Below are 22,720 nucleotides of genomic sequence, written 5' to 3' on the forward strand. Positions count from 1 at the left end.
TACTTTTGAAAAAAAATAGCGACGTTACTGCAGCCGCTACTCCAACTAAAAAGTAGCGCCACTAGTAGCGGCGCTACAAACGTAGCGCGCTACTGCCCACCTCTGGTTGTATCATCACTTCAATTCCGAGCTCTCTAGTTGCTTTCATCATCTCCGTATTCACATCCGATTAACTGGCCGTTTTATGCTGTTTCCTTTTCTCCATTGTTTTCACCATTTTATTTGTTTGAGTGACCTTTTCCCTTCCACTGAATTAGCTTCTGTGATATTATCCTATGCATTTTTCTTATTCAGAATATTTTCTATGTGTGCTTTCCATGCTTCTCTTCTGCTGTATGTTATTAAATTTGTATTACAAATTAATTCAAAAGATATTCATAAATTTAAAATGCACAAAATAGTCATGCCAACTGATTTCCATATGGCTAGGAAGTCAAGTCCTTTTAACATACGTGCATGGGATTGACTTATTAAGTCATCCTTTGCTGTAGAGCATTACAAAGTCCAATTTCTACATGCAGGATCGAGTCTGCCTGCAAAGCCACCACATGTGATCAGGAAAAGGTATTGCCATAGCCATTGAGAAAAAAGCAATACGGTATATTGTCAACATCTACAAAGGAAAATGAGATGCTCTGGATAGAGGAATTTATAGAGGTTTGAAGTTGCTCGATCAGACCATGAAATACTTGAGAGAGTGACAGAACAATTGATTAGGAAACAAGTTCAGATCAATGAAAGGTAATCGACTTCATGCCAGGCCGAGGTGCAACTGATGCCATCTTCATCATCTGTCAGCTTCAAGAAAAATGAGGAAGACTTTGCCCTCGACAGACAGACAGGCCACACCCTCAACATGAGGATTAATTCATGGCCTGTATAATCAAAATTGGTTGATGATGATGATGATTGCTTTATAGGTTTGCTACAAAATAAGCGGATAGCTCAGGCTATAGGCCTACAAAGCCCGCTACAAAAAGTAGCCAAAGATTCAAATTAATCTCCCATTTGCATCATGAATGTTTCAATTGTATCAAGTATGTTGGTCTGCCAAATTTCTTTCCAGGTGTCCATTTCTGTTATGGTATTTCATTACTGGATTTAGCATAAGTCACCAATAAGTTTGTGTTGTATAAGTAATGTCACGACAAGTTCAGTGGCAACGAACTTCATCTGATGGTGTGAATTGGCATCAACATCAAGCACTCAATGCAACGATATATATCCTAAGAGAAGTTGGCCCAACATCATTTCTACTGAAAGAAGATGGTGAAACAAAAAAATTTAAGGTAATTGTTAATGGCAGAGAAAACGTTTTATTGTTGGCTATACTTGATTGCTATACTATGGACTACAAATTAACAACTTGTACACCTTGGGAAAACAAACGCAATCGAGGAATGCCAAAAATGAGATTAAACAAAATTGACAAAAAAGTCGAACAACAAACAGCACGTTTGACTGAATTGGCAAGAAAAGGGGAAGACCTTCATTCAGCAGTGGACTACCACAGGCTGTATATGATGATGATGATACTTGTTTAAATATAAGTGGCCAATAGTTGTGGTAGCAGACTTGACATTCCATTTGACTGGTATTAAATTAAGAAAAAGAGTGACAATGTTCAAGCTGAACACAGATCATAGATTTATGACATAGCACTTTTACAGCAGTACTACTTGTTGTCGTGTTTGCTCAACATTTCATAGTCTTCTCATGATTTTATAAAATTGATTGAATGTAATTTAGTTTATTTAAAAGCTATTTCTAATCTAATTGCCATCAAGCTGACTTTCACCTGCATGTTGTTTTTCTAAAAGAATCTTATAACAGATTTTTTCAGGTGTCCTTAGGCGATCCGCATGTATGTGGATGCCCCACGTTTAAGAAGGAAAAAATCCCATGCAAGCACATTTGCTGGGTGCTGCTGAAAAAGTTCAAGCTGGATAGAGGAAATGAATGTGAGGACTTTGTTTTACTCGTTGGTGTCATCTATCTGTGAATATATATTATTTTATAGCAATCAGAGATGGGCTTGATCTTTAAGTTTAAGATCAGCTTGTGTGCATAATTAGCCTTCATGTAGAGGCAGCCTGTATGCAGAGATCACTATCTAGAGGCAACCTGTATGCCGAAAAAGCAGGCATGCACGCCATGCAGAGGTAGCTTTCATTCAGACACAGCCTGCATGCATAGGTAGCCTGCCACTACTAGCGCATCTACTTTTTGGTAGCAATAGCAAGAATTACTCTACATTTTTGTTGGAGTAACAGCTGCCATAACTACACTATCTTTTTTCTAATGTAGAAGATAAGTGCTACATTTGCTGCTGTCAGGCACTACATACATACATATACATTTGTTGGTGTCTGACAAATTGTTCGTAAGCAATTGTTCGTAAGCAATTGTTCGTAAAGCAATTGTTCGTAAGCAATTGTTCGTAAAACAATTGTTTGTAAAATTAATTCTTCGTAAAACAGTTCTTCCTAAAGCATTTTTTCGTGCATGCAGTTAAAATTTGATGTATATATACGAAGAAATGCTTTACGAAGAATTGTTTTACAGATTTCATTTTACGAAAAACAGTTTATAAACAATTGTTTTACGAACAATTGCTTACGAACAATTGCTTTACGAACAATTGCTTACGAACAATTTGCCTATAACCACATTTGTTACCTCCGAAACATGTTAAGTTAAAGTAATTGTATAATTTAAAGCGATGTTTTTACTTCAAAACACTTGATTTTTGAAGTTTTTGATAGGCACACGACCGAATTTCTTGTGCGACGTACCAAATGCCACCGGTTAGGTAAATACGCTAGTCACGTGGGTCATTCCATTATAATTCAACCAATGGTGAACAGTGAATACCCTCACCTCTCACATTTTTTTAATTTTTGGATGTCTTGAAGATACAAAGAGATGATTAAGAATACATTTTAAATTTTGTCTCTATCATATTTGGTTTTCGAGTAATTGCGTATGAAAAATTTAGACGGTATGGTCGTTTCGTTGTTTCTATGTCATTGATTGATTGAATCTTTATCCTCGGACTGGGAAAGCTTCTTGTACAGCTTAATCCTGGCAGTTTCGCATACTTGTAATGTAGAGGCTTTGAATCACTGACGCAGTCCCGGTCAGTGGTCACCGAGATTGACAGAGTGAAGTTTCCGATTTTTGAAGTCTTGTTGCCGGACAATTATTCCATCCATTTAGATACAAAGAAATGATTAAGAATGCATTTTAAATTTCTTCTCTATCTTATTTGATTTTCGAGTAATTGTGTATTGAAAATTTGCATTTTTGTGGCGCTACTGTAGTGTACACCTTGGTGTTTTACAAAATTGGCCTGAAATCTACAATTCTGACTCAAATTGTTTGAAAAAAATGTCTAATTGTATGTTTTTAGGGCCAAGGATTTCAAAAATGAGGTCAAAAACTGCCTGGTTTTCTGTGTAAGTGGTCTTGAACATAACTTGGGGCACCCAACTTGAAATGCATCCAATTTGCTCATGATTCAACAATTTTTGTCATAATCATCATCATGATCATAATCATCAAAGATCAAATACAATGTATTTATAACAGCTGGCACTTTGGAAGTGATGTGATACACACAATATTTAAAAATACGAATAAATAGGTGCAATCTTAAAAGTGAATTTCTTCATTATCGGAAAAACATCCTTAAAAGATATTTTACTCACAGAGAGATCAGGCATTTATAAGCCTATTGCAAGTTGCCAGACAAAAATGTTGAATCAAGAGCAAATTGGATGCATTTGAAGTTGGGTGCCCCAAGTTATGTTCAAGAGCACTTATAATGGAATGACGCCAATGTGATTCAGCAAGTGAAGCAAACCAGAAAATTTTTCAAAATTCGAAAAATTGCTTTTTCTTGATTTTGGTGGGAGACACGTGACCAAGTGTAGAAAAGTAACTCATCCACCGCATAAGGTGACTGAGTTACTAAGCCACTCATCCTCATAAGTTACAAAAGATAAAGGCACACTATTCTGTTGTCAATATATTTAAATATGCTGCTCATTATTTTTGTTACTTTCCTTCCATTATATGGGATATCAGATACCATCATATGCAGTTGTTACTAGGGATGGTTAAAAATGTTTTATTAGTCGTCTTCTTTTTTTACGGTCTCATTTCCTAGATGCTGGGGTAGAACGGAGTCTGGCAAGGCATATTCTCAGCCTCCACTCATCATGATCCAAGAAGTTAGTGTTGTTCATACACCACCGCTTCCTGTCGTCCTTAATGTTCTCAGCACACATCTTTCTGGGACCTCTAGGTTTCTTTATTTACCGAAGGCTTAGTACAATAGGAACCTTATCTTCTCATACCCGACACTTGAATCAAGTATGGGAATCCCTTTACCTTTTTTAGGTTTCTTTGTGCTAGGAACTGGCACATCTCAGCAATGGTTTATCCACCAGTTGCTCCTTTCAACATGTCCAAACCAGCGGAGACGGTTGAATTGAAGAACATCCTCAATCTTTGGCAAGCCCAGCCTGGCATGTATATTGTATAGTGTGTCTGAGGCGGTGTACTGAATCTCTTTTGGTCTAATGTTGCAGATCCATCGCATTATTGCGTTGTCATTTCTTTTGATTCTTGCCAGTACTTCTTTTGTCACAGCTCAGCACTCGCTTGCAAAGAGCATCACACTCTTGACACAGCTACTGCAGACCTTTTCTTTGCTTGTGAGGGAAATATTTTTGTCGGTGAGTATGGGTAGTAATTGTTTGAATTTACCCCAGGCTGTCTGCACTGTAGTAGTGCTGAGATCGGTACCTCCACCTGCACTGAGCATGTCACGTGGAGTTGTCGGACAATGAAGGCGTCGGTAGTGCCTCGTCCTGGGATTGTACCGAATTGCATTTCATCAACGGATACTGTGTCTCTGATGATGATTTTGTCGGCAACCCTCTCAATCGCATTCACCACCTGGTTTAATAGCTTCAATCCTCTGTAGTTACCTTTTTATAGGGCATCCCCTTTGCCTTTGTAACAGTTGATAATGATACTCTCCTACCAATCTTTCGGTAATGCGCCCTCTCTGATAATATCATTGGCTAGATTCGTGATGAGTTGGATGCCTTTGTCGCCGGATGCGTTGAGCATTTCATCTATAATGCCAGAGGGGCCAGCTGCCTTTCCAGTTTTCATCCTTGTGAGGGCCTTAATTATCATGTCTTTGGTGATGTATTATGGGTAGTCCTTGGATAGGTTATGAGGAGAGACTGTTACGTTTCCAAGAGAATTCTTCATTGAGCATCTTTTCGTAATATTTCTCAGAAGCTAACTTCTTACTCTTGTAATCAAGCGAGAGGTTACCCTCATCATCCCTTATGCATTTCTCACCTGTAACATCTTCAATTTCTTTTTTTATCTGTTTAGATAAGTGTCGTTTTTTTGTTTGTTTTGTTTTATACTACTTCCAATCCATTCATACATTTTTCAGGTAACTACAATGCATCCTTTTGGATCATTGGGGAAGTCAAAAGAAGATTTTCATAAAAAGTCATAAATTTTGTTCCAGCATTTAGATTTTAGACGCATTATTTGCTAAATTAAATTTTAGACAGATTGTTTGTTAAAAACAGAAATTGTTTGCGCATGTTTTTTTTCAAAAACAACACGCTTTTATAAAAAAAAAATAGAACGACTCACATTCCTAGTTGCTACTGAACAATATTAGTTCCAAACTAACATGTAATGTACATTTTCATATGTGCAGTATCGTACCAACTAGGTCTGGTTGAACGAGAGATCAACCAAGTTTTAAGAAACCCAACTAGAAACCAAGTGACGTCAGAACAACTACCAGCAAAGCGGAGCACAGACAATAGACCGGATAGTGGAGGTATCAAGAAAAAAGTGTTTTAGTGAATATTTTTTGTGTGGATTTTATTAGAAATGAGAAACATCTGCTACAAGTTGTTTTATACACTGTAGTTGTGTTTTGTAACTGGAGCACATGCTAGGCTCTAACGCAAAATTTTGTCAAAAAATTTTCAAGCATGAAGTTTTATTTTAAGGTCTGACCAGAGTTGGATTAGATAGGATCTGGATAGCGGTTAACCGATTAATCGCACGTTTTTTGCTATCTAATATCCGGATATAATGTTGTAACGTTGCTTGCAAATTAATGCAAATGTGAAGGCTGCGAAGCTTTATGGAAACAGCCAGCCAATGTTCGGGCTCTCTATGAAGCTTAACTTACCATCCAGCCCACTTCGACTGTGAATGCCGAAAAGGCATTTGGTGGATGTGGGGCTGTGGGCTCTTTGCTACAAAACTCCGGTGTAGTTTATTTTACAATCGATGCTTTATGAGAAATGCGTTGCAGAAGAACTAAATGTTGAAAATACGGGATTATTCATTTACGCGTTATATGTGGACATTTACAATAAACTGTGTCACAATTAGATGATTTTATAATCGACTATTTTGTAAAGTTTAGAAGATCGGTTTCCTGATATTTACCGGTTATTATCTGGTTAAATGGTTATCTTAAACATAAATAATCGGATATATCCGTTATCCGGACTGTAAAAATGATATTGATATCCGACCTAACCCAAGGTCTTACAATATTTCGTAGATGTAGAGCTAAAATATGTTTCAACGTTTCAGAAAGGAAGGAGTTAGAACAACGGAGTTTAACTGACGATGATGTGTGCCCGATCTGCCAGGAACGTCTCCTAGCTAAACATCAACCGGTTACTTTCTGTCGGTAAGCTTGTGGGCTTTTTGTGATAGAAGCGGATGCTCACAAGTCTAAAAGAGTTACTTTATTGAAACCATAGCCTACTTTAATTACCGAAGTTATCACATTACTCCAGACCATACGGCGAGACAGGGCTGCAGAGTCGATGCCGGAAGAAATTTGTTAACTGTGAGTCGGAGCCGGTGCTTGAAAATAGCCAAAGTCGAATGATTTTAACTCTACTTCAAGAGTGTGCTTCCATTCTGGCGGTTATGTTGCTGCATTGAGCCGCATTTAGAGTTGTAGATGCAAAAAAAACGAACCGTTTTTTTTCAAAAAAAACTTGGGCCAAAAAAACACGCGTTTTTTGTTTTTTTTTGGTTTTTTTCATATTTTACTGGAAAAGTTGCAAATTTTTTACAATTTGCAGCTTAGTTTCATTATTGTGCTCTTGAAAAACATTAAACTGGTAAAATTGGTTTATTGGTGTGCTGAAATTCCTAAGTGTGTGTGCTTGGCAGCAGCATATGTTTTTTGCATAGCCCTATAGCCTACGTTGTTTCACTTTCTTCTTCATTCTCAGGCATGTTTGTGGCAGTAGACCTGACAAACATTTAATTAATGCAATTTGATACATGACATAATGTAGATGAGTTATTTTCTTTTTCCTTTTATGGAAGTGCCCTTTATGGAAGGTAGCCTACGATGTTAGCATACCGGTAGGCCTACTGGTTATTCTTGTACACACTCAATGGGTTGACGAAATTTGGGCAAAAACAAGATGGCAGTATTCAGAACACACATTACCTTGTTTGTAGTAATTTACTAATGCAAGCTATTGCCAATAGCTTGTTTAAACATGTTTTTTAACTGATAGCTTAACAACGATGAATATGCTTTATAAATGTTGAAACAGAAGTATTCTTTTCGTGTGTTGTAAGGTCTTAGACACTTTGTCATTGATGCTTCCTGCAGATCATTTGTGACATAATGCAAGAGATCTTATCACTGATATTTTTAGCTGTCAAAAGTAAGTGCATTTGTCAGAAAAGGTTTAGGTTAATGTTCCTTTCAAATGCCCACCACCCATGTTAACTATTGCTAGTAACTACCAACCATGAATGAAGAAAGTTTCCCTTTAAAGTGGAGTTTTTCAGCACTGCTCGCAGAGTTCACATAGTGAATAAATGCTTCATAATACTTTTCCTGACAAGAATAAAGTTTTACCCATATTAGGCTACCGCAATGCAGGATAAAGATACAAAACAAACATCAAAGATGAAAACTTATTTTATTTGGGAACTACGCTGGAGTAAAAAGGAGTGAGAATTGACCTCTTGTCGTTACGCACCAATAAAACCATGATGCGTAACTTTAATTTTTTTTTTTTTTTTTTTTATTGGGTAGAGGAAAGATTGATGAAAAGCTTGGCAAAAAACAGAAAAGTGCTAAAGTCTCAAAGTCCTGAAAACTACAGTAGTTCAATTTGGATAGATAAGTGCATTACAGTGCTTCCACTTCTGACAATTGATAAATCCTCTTCAATTTCCTTTTTTGTCCTGAAAAATCCTTTTTTCCTCAGTCGGAAATCTTTCAAAATTTCCTTCATAGGCGAGGTTATTTTTAACGTTATTTAGGTTAAAAAAGGTGCTAATACAACTTTAAAGTTATTATAATATACAGTAATCTCAGTTAAAGCTATTTTAATCTCGACTTTATTCAGTAGCACCGGTATGTCGAAGCAACGTTGTTTTATTAGAACAGTAGGCTGCACAAAAGCAGCCCATATTTTACAATAACATGGTTTACTTCCTTTGTTCACTGTCCAGCTAAAAAACTGCTTGTCAGTTAGTCGGTTCTGGGACATTTACCACCTGGAGTCCTGGACATCATTTACCAATTACCACTCTCATCTTTCCTACCTGGACTCCTAACCTATCCCTAATAGCAAAAATGTACAGGTGGTAAATGTCCAGTTTCAACGAATTATCCATCCATTAACAAATTTATTTTTGTGTTTAGTTTAGTTTTCCTTGATGCGCTAATCCGCTAACTTAACACTATTGGCTAGGCTATCTCTTTTTTCTCCTTGTCAGTAACGCCTTCACAATCATTTGAGTGACGAAAAACTCCAGGATACTAGGCCTATTCATGATACTGACTCAGTCTGACTGTGTACACTATCTATAGGCTACATGTTGTATACATACTACATAGCCTCTATTATTATGACACCATCAGTTAGCATAGGCAAAAACTAACTTTTCTAAACATATCACTAGCACTAAAGATATCACTAGCCTAAGCTTATCATACCTAACTGTACGTCGAACCTCAGTGAACTTTATCATTGCTACTCAACTTCAACTGTAAATCAACGGATTACCTAATTTTAACTCAAAGAATTGAGAACTAACTCTCTCACTACAGTCTGCAATCACGTCCAATTCCCAAAGTGACGATAAAAGAAATCAAGCGATAGAAAAGCGAGGATGGGACAGGGAGTAAGAGGGGTTCCGGATGGCGAGTGACGATGGAAACCAGCTGATCATCGTTATTCCAGTCGTTTTTAGAACTTTTGAAAGGAAATATGAATAAAATTTTCTTTAAAATTGCTAAAAAGAACAAATCCCTTTTTAAGACAAAATTTCCTTGTAAAATTGTTAAAAATCCCTAAAAAATCCTTTTTTTCTTCAAATCCCTTTTTTATCCTTCGAAGCGTTGAAAAATCCCGATTTCGGGATAAAATCCTTCAAAGTGGAAGCACTGAAGTGCAACCATACTTCTTTTAAAAATGTCTATGACAGCACAATGGTGTGATTAAGGGAAAACAAACATGACTATGACATCACAATGGAGTATTGAACCTCTTCAGGGAAAATAAAAAACATCAAAATTTTTCCATCTTTCACCACATTTAAATGCGATTTGGGCTAAAAGTTGGGGCTTTAGCACTACACTGCTTTTGCCAAACTTTTGATCAATTTTTCCTCTACCCGATTAAAAAAAAAATTCTTTTTTAAAGTTACGCATCATGGTTTTATTGGTGCATAACGACAAGAGGTTAATTTCTTTTTATCTGAAAAAATAGTTGCCAAAACTTGTTTTAATGTTCATAAACAAATAGCCCACCCCAGAAAACATGGGGTAGAGCTAAAAATTATCCAAATATGTTGAGCGGTTCTTGAGATATTGCCATTTCTCTATTGCTCCTTATCTATGAAGCCACCTAGTGGCCAAGGTTACTTCACTTATAACTCGAGAACCGTTTGTGTGATTTTCATCAAGTTTGCACCAACTGCACATCAACTGGAACAACCTCTTGACGTTGTACTGGAAAAGGTGTGGAGTGCTGGTCAAAAGTGCCTTTGTTAAGTAGAAAAACAGGACACTGACCACCTGGTCCTAACATGCCCATTAACCAAAATCCAAGGTGGCTTCAAAACTGTACACGAGTGTGGTACTGCATTTAACAACTGGCTCGACCAAATTACAGACAATACTTGAGGTGTGCCAACCATAGGACATTGTTACTGCTATTTGAGACGGTGAGAAATCTTTATGGCTCGTGTGTCGAGACTTGGGATCTACAAAATTGCAATGAAAAAATAGGCCTATACCAGACATTTAGTCTGATTTAAAGTAAGTTATAAGAGTTATGAGACTGTTTCTTTGTTGAAAGAGACGCTATTGCAATGAGTTTACCCTAATTGCTGCATATTGTGACATTTAATGTCAAAATAAGTAAAAAAAAACAAAAAAAACAAAAAAAAAAACAAATAAAACACAAAAAAAACGATAAAAAACAAAAAAAACGAGCTCGTTTTTTTTAAAAACAAAAAAAAATGTTTTTTTACATCTCTAGCCACATTGCTACCTGCGAATTTAGCATATTTTCTAAAAACAGTAGAAAATTTGTGTTGAATTTTATTATCTACCTTTCAGGTATGGTTGCGGGAACAGTGTCCACATCAAGTGCATGAAGGTATGGGTGGACCACCAGAGGCAGTCCTCCACCTCCAGCACCATCCTGTGCCCGTTCTGCAGGGAGGACTTTGGAAGTCAATCCATGCTCGCTCAGGAATTCAAGAACACCTTGCAAGAGACAAGATCGACACCTCTGATGCTCACTCATCATCTTGGAGTCAATTGCCATGGATGCGGCATGACACCCATTAAAGTACAGAAAGACTGGCAATCACGCAAATATATTAGAATTTCTATTTTGAATCTCTGGAAACAAACAGTTGAGAGCTATGCCACGTTGACCACTCTTAAATCTTTATATTTAAAAGCTGCACAGTAGCTCAGTTCCATTAGCTATTATGGTTCAGAGTAACGTTATTTACAATGTTTTGAGGCCACCTCAGGTTCACCCCATGCAAATACCAAACACAGACTTAGCGTGTTTTCGTCGTATCCAAGCTTACGCCAGGCCGTTAAAGATTTAAATTAAGTCAACGGGAAGGCCAGGAACTTGTCCACCTTCAAGCCTTTAAGTGTTTTGCTAAGACACAGCCGCGTGCTCTTGAGTGGTGTCGAACCAGCGACCTTTCCAACGTCTAACCAGTTATCTCACCACTCGGCTATGCAGCCACACAACGTGGGAAATTATGTTTGAGTTTTACATCGGAGTGGTTGCTCGTGATCCTGGCTGGCTATAGTACGATCCCAGGCCTGGTTGTGCTACTTATGACTTGTAAGTGATATCGCTTGTGCTCCTCGTAGCGACAGTAAATGAGTTACTGTCATCTTACTGAGTTAAATAACTGTCATCCTTTCTAACCTCAAGGAAGCTTTGTTAGAAATTTCTCAAACAGATAGTTGGCCGGTCTCTAACAAACTAGATCATCTTCAGGGCAAGTGCTACCGTTGCGTAGCCTGCGAGTCGCTTCACCTCTGCAACACATGCTACCACGGCAACCAACATACGCAACATAATTTTGAGTTTCGTCTCAAAAAAGCTCAAAGATGGCGACCTGCACCACTGCGAGATAATTTAACACACCAGGGCTTGGCAACACTGCCGAGGCTTGTCGCCAATGAGTTGCAGTCACGTGAGATCACGGAAGCTGATTATGACGTCCTGCTACGGTTGGATGGGTACGTAATGCGAGCAGTGTGTTGGTTTTGTTCTGCAACATGTTAGAGAGTAATCTTCGCTCGCGGTGCCATTGGTAACTAATCAATCGAAAACCTGGCCAATTTTTACTTTTTTTAAATCTTTCATAACAAATTCAAATTTAACTCTCTCTTCCCTCCAAAGTCCCCCCAGGAGCAAACGCCGGTTGGGCGAAATGGAAAACATTAACTCGACTCCGAACCGGTGTAGGCCTTTCTAAATCTGCAATAGTTAAGGGGGGCTATAACACGGGCACAATTACATGTATTTTTGGCGCACCAAGTCCCAAACAGCGGACCATCTTCTTGTGTGCCCTCAGCTTACCACTTAGTACAGCAAGTGGGACATTTCAGTATACAAATTTGTCGAACAAGAATGTGTCAATCTGTGGCGTATCATCCAAATTTAGAAGATAGAAGAAGACTCGATAGAAGAAGAACTTTAACTCTGTCGGTTCTGAGATTTCTTGAATATTTTTTTTGAAATGTGCATCGAATTCTCTCACTCTTACAACCACTCGGTGGCAGAGACTGCCAATATTTTTTTCTAACGAAAGTGGAAGCATCACATAAAGAAAGGAAATGCTTGGCAACAGTACACACTGCTCGCCACGATTCGCAAATACTTCAGACAAGAAATGCAAATACCGTACTTCAGACACCCTTGCCTGCATGGTGTGGTGATTGATGACTAACATCACGGCTTTCCTGTTTTCCTTATGTCTCTTGAGACAATGTTCACAACTGTGAATATTCTGTTCGTTATTAGCAATGGCAACTTTCTTACCAAAGGCTTTTCATAGGAAGTCACCTTCAGTCTCACTGATGGTGCTACCAACAACTTTGGCGTTAAAGACTGTGACTTGAGCTGGATACAGACAACACAACCTATTCTGTCGCACCAATATTATCTTCAACCTGAACTTATCAATATGTTTTTTGCGTTGAACCGAGGGGTGTACTCAAGGTTTCTGGTGTTTTTCTCTAGCGACCGGAAATACAAGAGGCGAACTACTGGGCCAGTTCTGCGTAAAAAACAACCTCCAAGTCACTAACACATGGTTCCAAAAGAAAAAGAAAATGTTGTTTACTTGGACCTCTCCTGATGGGAAGACAAAAAACCAAATAGACTTTATCCTATCACGCACCTCGTCTTCTAGACTAAACGTCCTGAACAGCTCTACCTTGAACACTCCCGACATATCAGACCACAGAATGATACGTACAAAATTCAGAATAAGCTTCTCATGGCCTCAGAAGCAGAAGCGGAAACCAATCCAGAGACCCCACCTTATGAAACAACAAGAAGTCGCTGAACACTTCCAAGTAAATTTACAAAACAGATATGCCACTTTACAGCAAATGACAGACCCAGAGTCCATACAAGAAGCTATAACTGCAGAAGTACGGGAAGCATCAGATGTTTTTCCCAGAAAAATGCACCAAGACCAACCGAACTGGATGTCGCAACAAACTAAAAAAGCCATCCAAGCTAAACATAAAATTAGAAAACAACATGGATCCTCATCTACTCAATACAAAATCGCTCAATCTGAGTCGAAGAAGCTCGTGAAAAAAGACCAAATGAAGCAATTAGAAGATAAAATCGATGAACTCAACACCCTACCTCCACACAAAATCTATTATGCTGCCATAAAGAAACTTAAAACAAAACCTAAAAACATCAGTTGGGGGATTAAAGATGCAAAAGGAAACATCTTCACGAGCAAAAGCTGTATCCTCGAACGATGGGCAAAATTCTATGAAGAACTCTATCACGACAATCCGCAACAGATACTCATCGATGACTCTGCCTCTGACGAAATCCCATCTATTTTAAGAAGCGAAATATCTAATGCTATAAGCAACTTAAAGTATGACAAATGTCCCGGTATAGACGGTATTTACTCGGAATACCTCAAAGCAGGAGGCGAACCTCTAATCACAGCATTACTTCACCTCTTCAATTCTATCTTAACAACGAAAAAGATACCCAGAAATTTTAAAGAAGCTCTAATAATTGTAATGTACAAGAAAGGCAATAGACTCGACTGCAGCAACTACCGTCCAATAAGTCTACTCAGTCATGTACTCTTTATCACTATCATTGCAGCACCCGTAAAAAATGACCTATATGCATCCCTCCCCCCTACACAAGCAGCCTACCAACCAGGAAGAGGAACAATCGAGCAAATCTTAGCGCTGGAACAAATCATAGAAAAGTCTATTGAATTCAACAATCCCGTTCATATCACCTTCATTGACTTCAAAAAAGCGTTTGACAGTGTTAAATTACCCTACCTTTGGCAACTTCTGGATAAAACTTCCATCAACAAAAAATACATCAACCTCTTGAAAGCAACGTACGACGACTCTAAAGCACTAATCAAAACAAACATCGGAACAACCAGACGAATTGATATCATAAAAGGTGTTAAGCAAGGAGATGTCTTGTCTGCAATCCTGTTTTGCATCGTAGCGGCTGCAATAATCTCAGAAACAGAAAATAAGTGTACAACTGGATTCACCATCGGCGGTCATGTAATATCCAACTTAAGCTACGCAGACGATATGGCCATTTTGAATAATTCTAAACTGAAAATGCAGGAATACCTAGATGCTCTGTCAAAAAATGCTGCTAAATTCGGCCTCCAAATAAATGTGTCCAAAGCCAAATGCATGACAACCGACAAAACTAACAACACACTCAATCTCACTCTCTATGGAAAACAAATAGAACAAGTACCACAATTCATATATCTTGGCCACCGACTATCCGCAAACAACAATGGAAAGACTGCAGTGCAACACCGAATTGGCTTAGGCTGGGCAGCATTTGAAAAGAACAAAAAGATTCTAACATCCAATAGACTCCCAATCAAACTGAAAGCAAAAATTTTCAACACCTACGTTTTACCAGTCGTGCTGTACGGTCTAGAATGCGTAAATTGGACATCATCAACAATGAAAAAACTCACTACCTTCCAAAATCACATCATGAGAAGCATGACCAACAAAAGGTTACTTGATCACACAAAAATAGAAGATCTTCTAACTATGACAAAACTACATCCAATTGCAGCAATAATAAAATCAAAAGTTTTAAAACTGTTCGGCCACACTAAAAGATCACAATTCGGAATCAGCAAAGTTTGCACAGAAGGCAAAGTAGAAGGAAAAAGAAAACGTGGCAGACAACCAAAACGATGGCAAGACAACATTCAATCATGGACCGGACTCAACTTGAAGACACTGGGCGAGTTAGCTCAAAATCGCCACTCTTGGAAGCAAATAAGTCATGTTGATGCGCAATCTGCCGCAGGCTGAGATAACGACTGATGATGATAACGTCTGTGACGTCACAAAGTGGAGTGTCGTAATCAGCGTAGCCTATCAAAGGTCGCGGCTGTCATCCATGAAAGTTTATTGTCTAATAAAAATGTCTTAATAACACTCTCCAGGGCACACAGATACGTTTCAAACAATAGTAAGTATAACGACGTTGCAGACCAGCGACATTACAGACGACCTTTCAAGCCAACAACCAAAAGCAAAATTGTATGTTTTGCAGGACGCTTTAGGAGTCAGTTTTCGCACTTCACGGAGTTTTCTTGCGTTTTTTTAGTTTTTCGATTGATCATGTTAAAACGTTTCAATTCATTTTGGCAAAACAATTAAAAGCACACTGTGTGATTAAATGAAAGCCGAACTGATTTTTAAACCATTTCACGTCAAGTGATTTGCTCAACAACGACTAGTTGAATAACAGCGTTAGAAAAGATAACTTTTGATTGTTTGCCCTGAAAATTTTGTTTAACATTAGCTTGTAATATTGCACAGTGAGTGCAGTTACAGCAAAGCAGTACTCTGCCGGCTCAGTAAAACGACCTCGGTCTGCCATTACAAACAATTGTTGATGTTTATAGGTATACAGGAAGGCGTCACTTTTCATGGGAGGCTCAAGTTTTCTAACGATATTTAATCTTTTTGCAATGATTTCAATATCCTGAACTATTTTTTGCCATTTCTATTAATTAAGAACTGGAAATCACAGGTAGGACTATATGCAGATGGGGCGCTTGTTGTCCTTGTTTTGGTTTCGTTATACATTGGGCCATGGCTACCTAAACATACGGCCTGATTTGTCACATTTTGCTGAAATTTCCAGATTTTGTTAACTTTAAGCGAATGTTTGAATAAATTTTTCTGAAAATTATATTTTTACGCTTTCTGTACTATTTTCCTCAGATGACACAATAGGTTTTAACATACTCAGATGTTGAAAAACAAAGAAAATTTGATTTCGGAGATTTTAGTCAGACTGCTAATTTTTCAATAGCAGTCTGATTCAGCGTTTATCAACTTACTTTTTCTTATTTACTATTGCTTCCCCAAGGCAACAAAAAACTTTTATATCATTAGGAGACAGCAAAAAGTAAAAAAATCTCAGAAAATGTCAATTAAACACTAGCAGTAGCTGTAATCATCTGCAAAATGTGACAAATCACGCCGCATCTTCAGGTGGCCATGATTAGGCCTATAAAATCTGATGGAAGCCGTCACTGTTCTACTTTTACTGAACTTTAGTTTCTATTGATGGAGGTATCCTGATATAGTCATTAGTCAGTGATAACAATTAAATTATATTGTTTTTTAATTTACCTCCCAGAGCAAACCGACCCACCGCAGGCGCTGTCGACTTGGCCGGATTGCCCGAGCATTTGATCAGTAGGATTCCAATGTTGAAAGTGAAGGAAGGTAGTCGCTTGCTGGCGCCAGGAAGGCAGTGTAGGATATGTTTGCGTGCCTATTCCGTGGGAGAATTTGTTCGACGACTTCCTGTTTGTGGCCATTCCTTCCACAGAAGCTGCATAGATGAATGGTTGGGCGGTGACCACAGGTGGGATGCGTTGGATTGTGACATCATTCTTCTTTTCATTGTTTGCAAATCAATTGCTTAATTGAACTTTGTTCGAAGATGTCCATTAATTTCAACTTTCATTACGTTTCGTCTCGATCCTACCTCAGGCGATGTCCGATCGATCGACAACTCGTGTTCGAATCCGTTCCCGGGCAGTGCTTGGGTAGTGGCGCGCGGAAAGAACCCGATGACCGGCCACATGGTGGAGTTGAGGAGGAGCTGGTGGTCCCTGGGGTCGGCCTCATCCACAGACCATCGCGCAGCAAGGGGGCCAAAGTGAAGACCACGACGACAGCCCGACCTAAGCTAAGGTGCGCAATAGGAGCCCCCAGCAACCCCCAGTCCAGTAACTCATTGATGCAAAAGCTTTCAGTGATCTGCTTGGCGCATTACTAGAGACAACCACTTGAAAACACTCCATGCGGAATAGTTTGTTTATTCCAACTTGCTTTTTTATGTTTTTCCTTCCCTTTGTTGTGCGGATCTATCTGTTTCCAACAATCGAAGCAACCTACAGCAGCAGTTGCCAACCTTCATTGCAATGTTGCACTTTCATCAATTTGCTTAGAATTAGGAACTGTTGCACTCCGATCAAGCAAGGTCGGATTTTCTGTTCAAGTTGACAAACCTACACACGATTACACTTTGTATGCGACTCTTACAAATGTCAACATAGTTCTTGCTCATCCTAGCAAAGTGAAAATTCTTAAACTTTTTTTTGAAAAGCTTCGGCAACGGCCGCATTGAAATGTTTTTGTTAACTCTTGACGAATGACCCTAAGACTAAGGGTTGAATGTAGAAACTTAACTAAAGAACTGCTTAACGCTAAGAAGACCTAACTAAGCATTGTTTAAGTCCTGGTCGATTTCCTGTTGCAGAAAGTATTCTTAATCTCTTCTTAGTTAAGTTCTGTTTAAGTTTTCAGTCAATGACTTAAGTCTACGTACGTGACGCATTGCGTAAGAATTTCTTACGTCGTCGCTGATACATCACCGACACTAGACTTGCAAAGCAGCACCTGCGCATACGAAACTTCTAATTCTGGTCATTTGTATGCTGTAATAACCCTTTCTAATAACAAGAATTAAAAATAATGTATAAAGCGATCCAGTTTTGACATAGTACTGCAAATTACATACTGGTCACTGAGAGCGACAGCCGTTTGCAGTGGTGGATATAAGAATGGGCAAATTGGGCAGTTGCTCAGGGCCCCCCACTTTGATTTACGCGCTTTCGAGGCCCCCCCCCCCCAATTTGATTAGCGCGCTAAAATTTACTGAGGTGAAGTATTTTCCTCTTGTATTTACATAACTGAAGTCTACAATACTTGTGCATTTTTGCAAATTGTAGTTACCCCCTGCAGTGAATTTACATGCCTCATTATTAAATGTGGTCAACTTTGCTGTAACCATCATTGTAACCTCTAAAGTAACCTCTAAAACCTGCTATTATTATTAGCCTACCAAGGAGTTGCTGAAATGTGTCCGCAGTGGAACGCGAAGACACCTGAAGCGTTGCTTCAGGACACCAAATGACTGTTCGATTCGAACACGTGTGTTAATGTGACTCCTGAAAGGATTCCCTCGTTTTCTCAAAACCCCCAAAGAAAATCAACCAAAAGCGAACAGAGCAACTCTACCAGTATAAAAGCAATCCCCCCATCACCTCGTATCAGCCTAACGTGTACCATAACTTTAGGCATTGCCAGAAATAATCACAACTTAAGACTGGTTAGTAGCAGTCTTAACTTTTGAACATTTTGATAAGAACTTAAGTATTGCTTAGTCAAAAGTTTAGTTTCTGCATACAGTTTTAAGACATGATTAGTACTTAAGTAGTTCTTATGGCTAAGGACAGCTTAAGTTTAATTTCTACATTCAACCCTAAGTGAATGTTACCAATACACGAATTGAAGTCGTGTGCTGTGTCTGTTTCTGCCAATTGTAACTTGTTTGCACAATTGGCAGTCTACCTTCGCGGTTTGCGCTAATCTTAATGTGCAAGCCTGGATGCTCTGTCAATGCACCTCGATTTGCTTATAAATAACAACCTGATAAGTTCTCCCGTCGTTCGCGCGTTACTGTTTCATCTTCTCCCAGGTCTGCGTTCATTCCGAAGCTCAGCAAGCTCTCCTCATCGTCTGCCAAGTTCAATGATGTAACAATTAATGATCTCTTGGTGCAAGCAGACGCTTTTGGTGTCACCAGATCTAAGAAGTTGCCGCAAGCTGACGATTGCCCTGAAATTAACTCGAATCATTGGAGTGGAGGAATTGAATGCCACCAACTTGAAGCAAACGGAAACCAAAAGTTGGAGGGCTCAAGCAGGAGAGAGATGGAGGACAAGGGGAAAGGTAAAGTGAGACATCCTAATGAAACCTTCACCTTCAATGATCCTTCACTGACTGTGAACGGGACACGGTTCAGAAAGTCCTCCTCTGGAAAAGTCGTTCTTCCCGGACGTACAAGCGAACCCCTAGGATCCAATGGCAGAGGGGGAGAAAGAACTTTGAAGGTAAACTGGTTTTGGTCGAGTGGTATCGAAAAGTTCTTGGAGATATTTGATCTAAAGATAATAATTATAAACTGACCAGTGGCTTATGGTTACGAGTTGATCTGCGACTCAACCGGCTGAAGTCGCCCCGCGGAGATTACCTTGTAACGCTACGATGGTGGCGATGCGACCGAGATCGTATTGACGGTTTTATGTTTCCACAGAGTGACGATTGCGAGGACTTTCTTCAGATATCCGCTTCTATGCGTAACCATGAAGAGACAGGTCTGTACGCGTATCGTTCCGGAGAGGCGGTGCGTGAGGAGCCAGATCATCATACCTTCCTCGATGCTATGAACTCATCCAACATAAGGCTGGCGGGTCGTGCGAGTGGCGTGGAAGGATCCATCCCTGCTGTGAAGCGCAACAAACTCCAATCAGACAACCCGCGAAAAGTTACAAAGCGGCGGGAACGTGAGCGAACCAAAGTCCCGGATGTTAACCTCTGGGAACTGACACAAAATGGAAGCGTGATCTTGGTTATGTCTGACGTCATAGAAGGTATATCCGGAGTGCACCTGAGCCGAAGTGCAACGGGTAAACAAGAGTTCACGTCCGATGAAGAAAAAGGGTCGCGTTGGTGTAGCAGCGCTCCAGTGCTGACTCGTCACAATTACAGCTGATAACTGGCGAGGTATTGAAGAGCTGCCTGATTGGCAATGTATGTTTTTTATTTATAGCTCAATAGAAATAATATAGCCTTATTAGCCTACTGTTGTGTATGCCTTAGAACAGTGTTATCGGTTAATCATTACTCGTTGACAACCAAACGTCGACCGCCTTGTATTTTGATAATTTGAAGTAAGCAGTGACCAGTCTTGCGCTAGCGCCCCAGTGCCACGTTTGTTGGTTTCTTTTAAAATGTCGATATTTTTAACTATTTTGAACTAACTTTTACATTTTTTGACTGTTTTACAATAAATAATGAATAATACCGCACAGGCGCGGATTTATGGGGGGGGCCCAGGGGGCCCGGGCCCCCCCCGAAAAATTTTGTGAGGAATTGTTGAAATTGTATGTTTCCGCATCAAATGGTTTGATATGCTTCTATACAGCTGATGTTAGTCCCACGGCGGACTTAACTTATCCCGGGGGGGGGGGGGAATAGATTTTTGTTGTTATGGTTGAAATTACCCATCGATCAGACTCCGTTATTTTCTTTCATACAACTTCAAATACACTTTAATAGCAACATTTGTTGGGGCTGAAACCAACGCTGAACCAAATGGCGTCAGTTGAAACAATCTGAAACATTGAATGGCTCAGTGGCGTAGCCAGGGGGGTTTGGGGGTTACAACCCTCCCCCTTGGCACGCGTGTGACGTCACGATATTGAGAATGATGCTTTCAGTCTCTTTATGTCTCTAAAACAAAGTTTACTTAACTTTAAACGAAACTGCATTAAAAGAGCGAGTTTTGCCAATACCAAATATTCAAATATCTCAGCCAGGAATTAGCAACAAGAAAACATAGAGACTTAGCTTTATTTCCGAAAAATGCTGAAGAAAACATGATCTCATCTTTTTGCTATGCCACCTGACAGCACCATTTTATAGGAATTTTCATACCCACATTTTTGTTGAATATGCTCTCAGAATGCACCAAATTCAAAGTAAATTTTCAAAATTTTCTGGGGGAGGCCCCCAGACCCCCCGCTGCTGGGTGTCGTCTTAAGCGAACACTCCGGTGGCTTCGCCAGCCTGACGTCAAAAAAAAAAAAACCTTTCAAAATTTCTGGCTACGCCACTGGAATGGCTGTTTTCTAGTTTTTAGTCTTCATTATAATTTCAATCAATTACCGTATATGCCTGCAAACATAAAATAACTTATATCCAATTGGTCATGGATAGGCATGCAGGGTTTTAAACCAGATTTCAAGTTTACTTTGCATGCTTAGCAATTTTTATTGAAGCAAAATTTATTTTTTAAACATTCACAATTGATGAAAATGGCTGTTTTAATGTCTATTTTATATCATATCTAGGCTATATGTCGTAGTATCATTGTTCATATGTGTTCTATCGTTTTCTTTCTTTTTAATTGATTTTCAAATTTTCTGGCCCCCCCCGAAAAAAACTCCTAAATCCGCGCCTGATACCGCATCTATCTTACTGATGTTTCATACCGCCAAGGGATGATTGTGACTAACATAGTTATCACGTGGCTGTGGAAGACATAATAGACAGCTGTAACAATCTGTCGAAAAATAAAATACGGAAACGAAATTTTATTTAATGACAAAGATGAGAGACAATTCACCAAAGGCGCCTAAGCCGTGGGGGCCAGGGCCAGGCCCCCACGCATATTTCTGTGTGGGGGCAACTTTTTATGCTGTATTGATACATAAAACAATAGATGAACTAGCGATCGGCAGCAGGACAACATTTTTTTAATGCAAACCGCAACAGCTTCGCGATAAATAATCACTACAGTCCTCGAAATTAGCGTCGGCACGCGGCAATTGCCGTGGTAAATGCTGCCGCAAACGTCATAATGGCCATTCTGCTACGGCAATAAAAATGCCGTCGCAAAATGAACACTTAATTAGGACACAAATTGTTCAAAATTTCTTCCTGTGTTATTTACTCGCAGCGGGAGTTTAATCAAAAGAAACATCGCATGATCGCACCAAGACCTCACCTCGGACTATTTTACTTGCTGTAAACACTCGCGCAGTCTTTGAAATTAGCATATTTTTACTTAGCAAAAACGTTGCCGAGGCCAAGCGGCAAAGGTTGAAATTGCCTCGGCAATTGCTGTGAACGTTTATTACAAAAAATTGTACCAAAACATGTAAAACGAGAAGCGAAAAATATACTAGAACAGTCTATCACGACCGCACTGTTTGATTTGTTGTGTGATAATTAATACCAAAAGTAGCGAGCAACGCTGTTGCGGTAATTCACGTTAAATAACCCACCGGGGGGGGGGGGGGAAAGTAAGTTAATTTTGGGCTGATTCAACGTTCGAGTCAGCACAAATCGATTTAATTTTCCCGGCGGGTAATATTGCGTTACAACAATGCCCAATAAGAAATTTACTTTTGTTTTACATTAATTCGACATCTAGCGACTTTGAATTATCATGAAATAACGTTAATTGCTCAACCAGGTACAGGTAACAAATTAATAGCTCCCTGCGAGAAGATCGCCTCGATTTACGTATAAGCTAACATAATTTCGGCACAATTGGGATACTGCGAGCAACACAAAGTCTGTTGGATGAAGAACTAGTCAGAATTGGAATCATCAGAAGCTGTATCGGAGGATGAGGTTGACGCGTCGTCACTGGAATACTTGAAGACGCAAAACTGCTCGTTCATGAACGCGCGATGCCATATGATCGGAAGCATTACTTTTCTTTACTACCGAAGAACCATGTACCCAATTTTGTAC

The 22,720-nt window shown here is 39.3% G+C and overlaps 1 protein-coding gene across 1 annotated transcript; it reads left to right on the forward strand.

Annotated features, from left to right (window-relative positions):
- The first annotated feature begins 1,074 nt into the window (after positions 1–1,074).
- On the forward strand, positions 1,075–21,228 carry LOC145778108 (E3 ubiquitin-protein ligase Zswim2-like). Its single transcript, XM_082589523.1, has 10 exons — positions 1,075–1,289; positions 1,844–1,961; positions 5,759–5,884; positions 6,658–6,757; positions 10,676–10,910; positions 11,589–11,833; positions 16,521–16,751; positions 16,880–17,083; positions 18,873–19,287; positions 19,491–21,228. Exons 1-10 carry the CDS (start codon positions 1,140–1,142, stop codon positions 19,947–19,949), a joined length of 2,283 nt encoding a protein of 760 aa, XP_082445649.1. The 5' UTR covers positions 1,075–1,139; the 3' UTR covers positions 19,950–21,228.
- The last annotated feature ends 1,492 nt before the right edge of the window (positions 21,229–22,720 follow it).

The sequence above is a fragment of the Aplidium turbinatum genome, chromosome 10 (assembly GCF_918807975.1).
Source record: "Aplidium turbinatum chromosome 10, kaAplTurb1.1, whole genome shotgun sequence".
Classification (NCBI taxonomy): domain Eukaryota; kingdom Metazoa; phylum Chordata; class Ascidiacea; order Aplousobranchia; family Polyclinidae; genus Aplidium; species Aplidium turbinatum.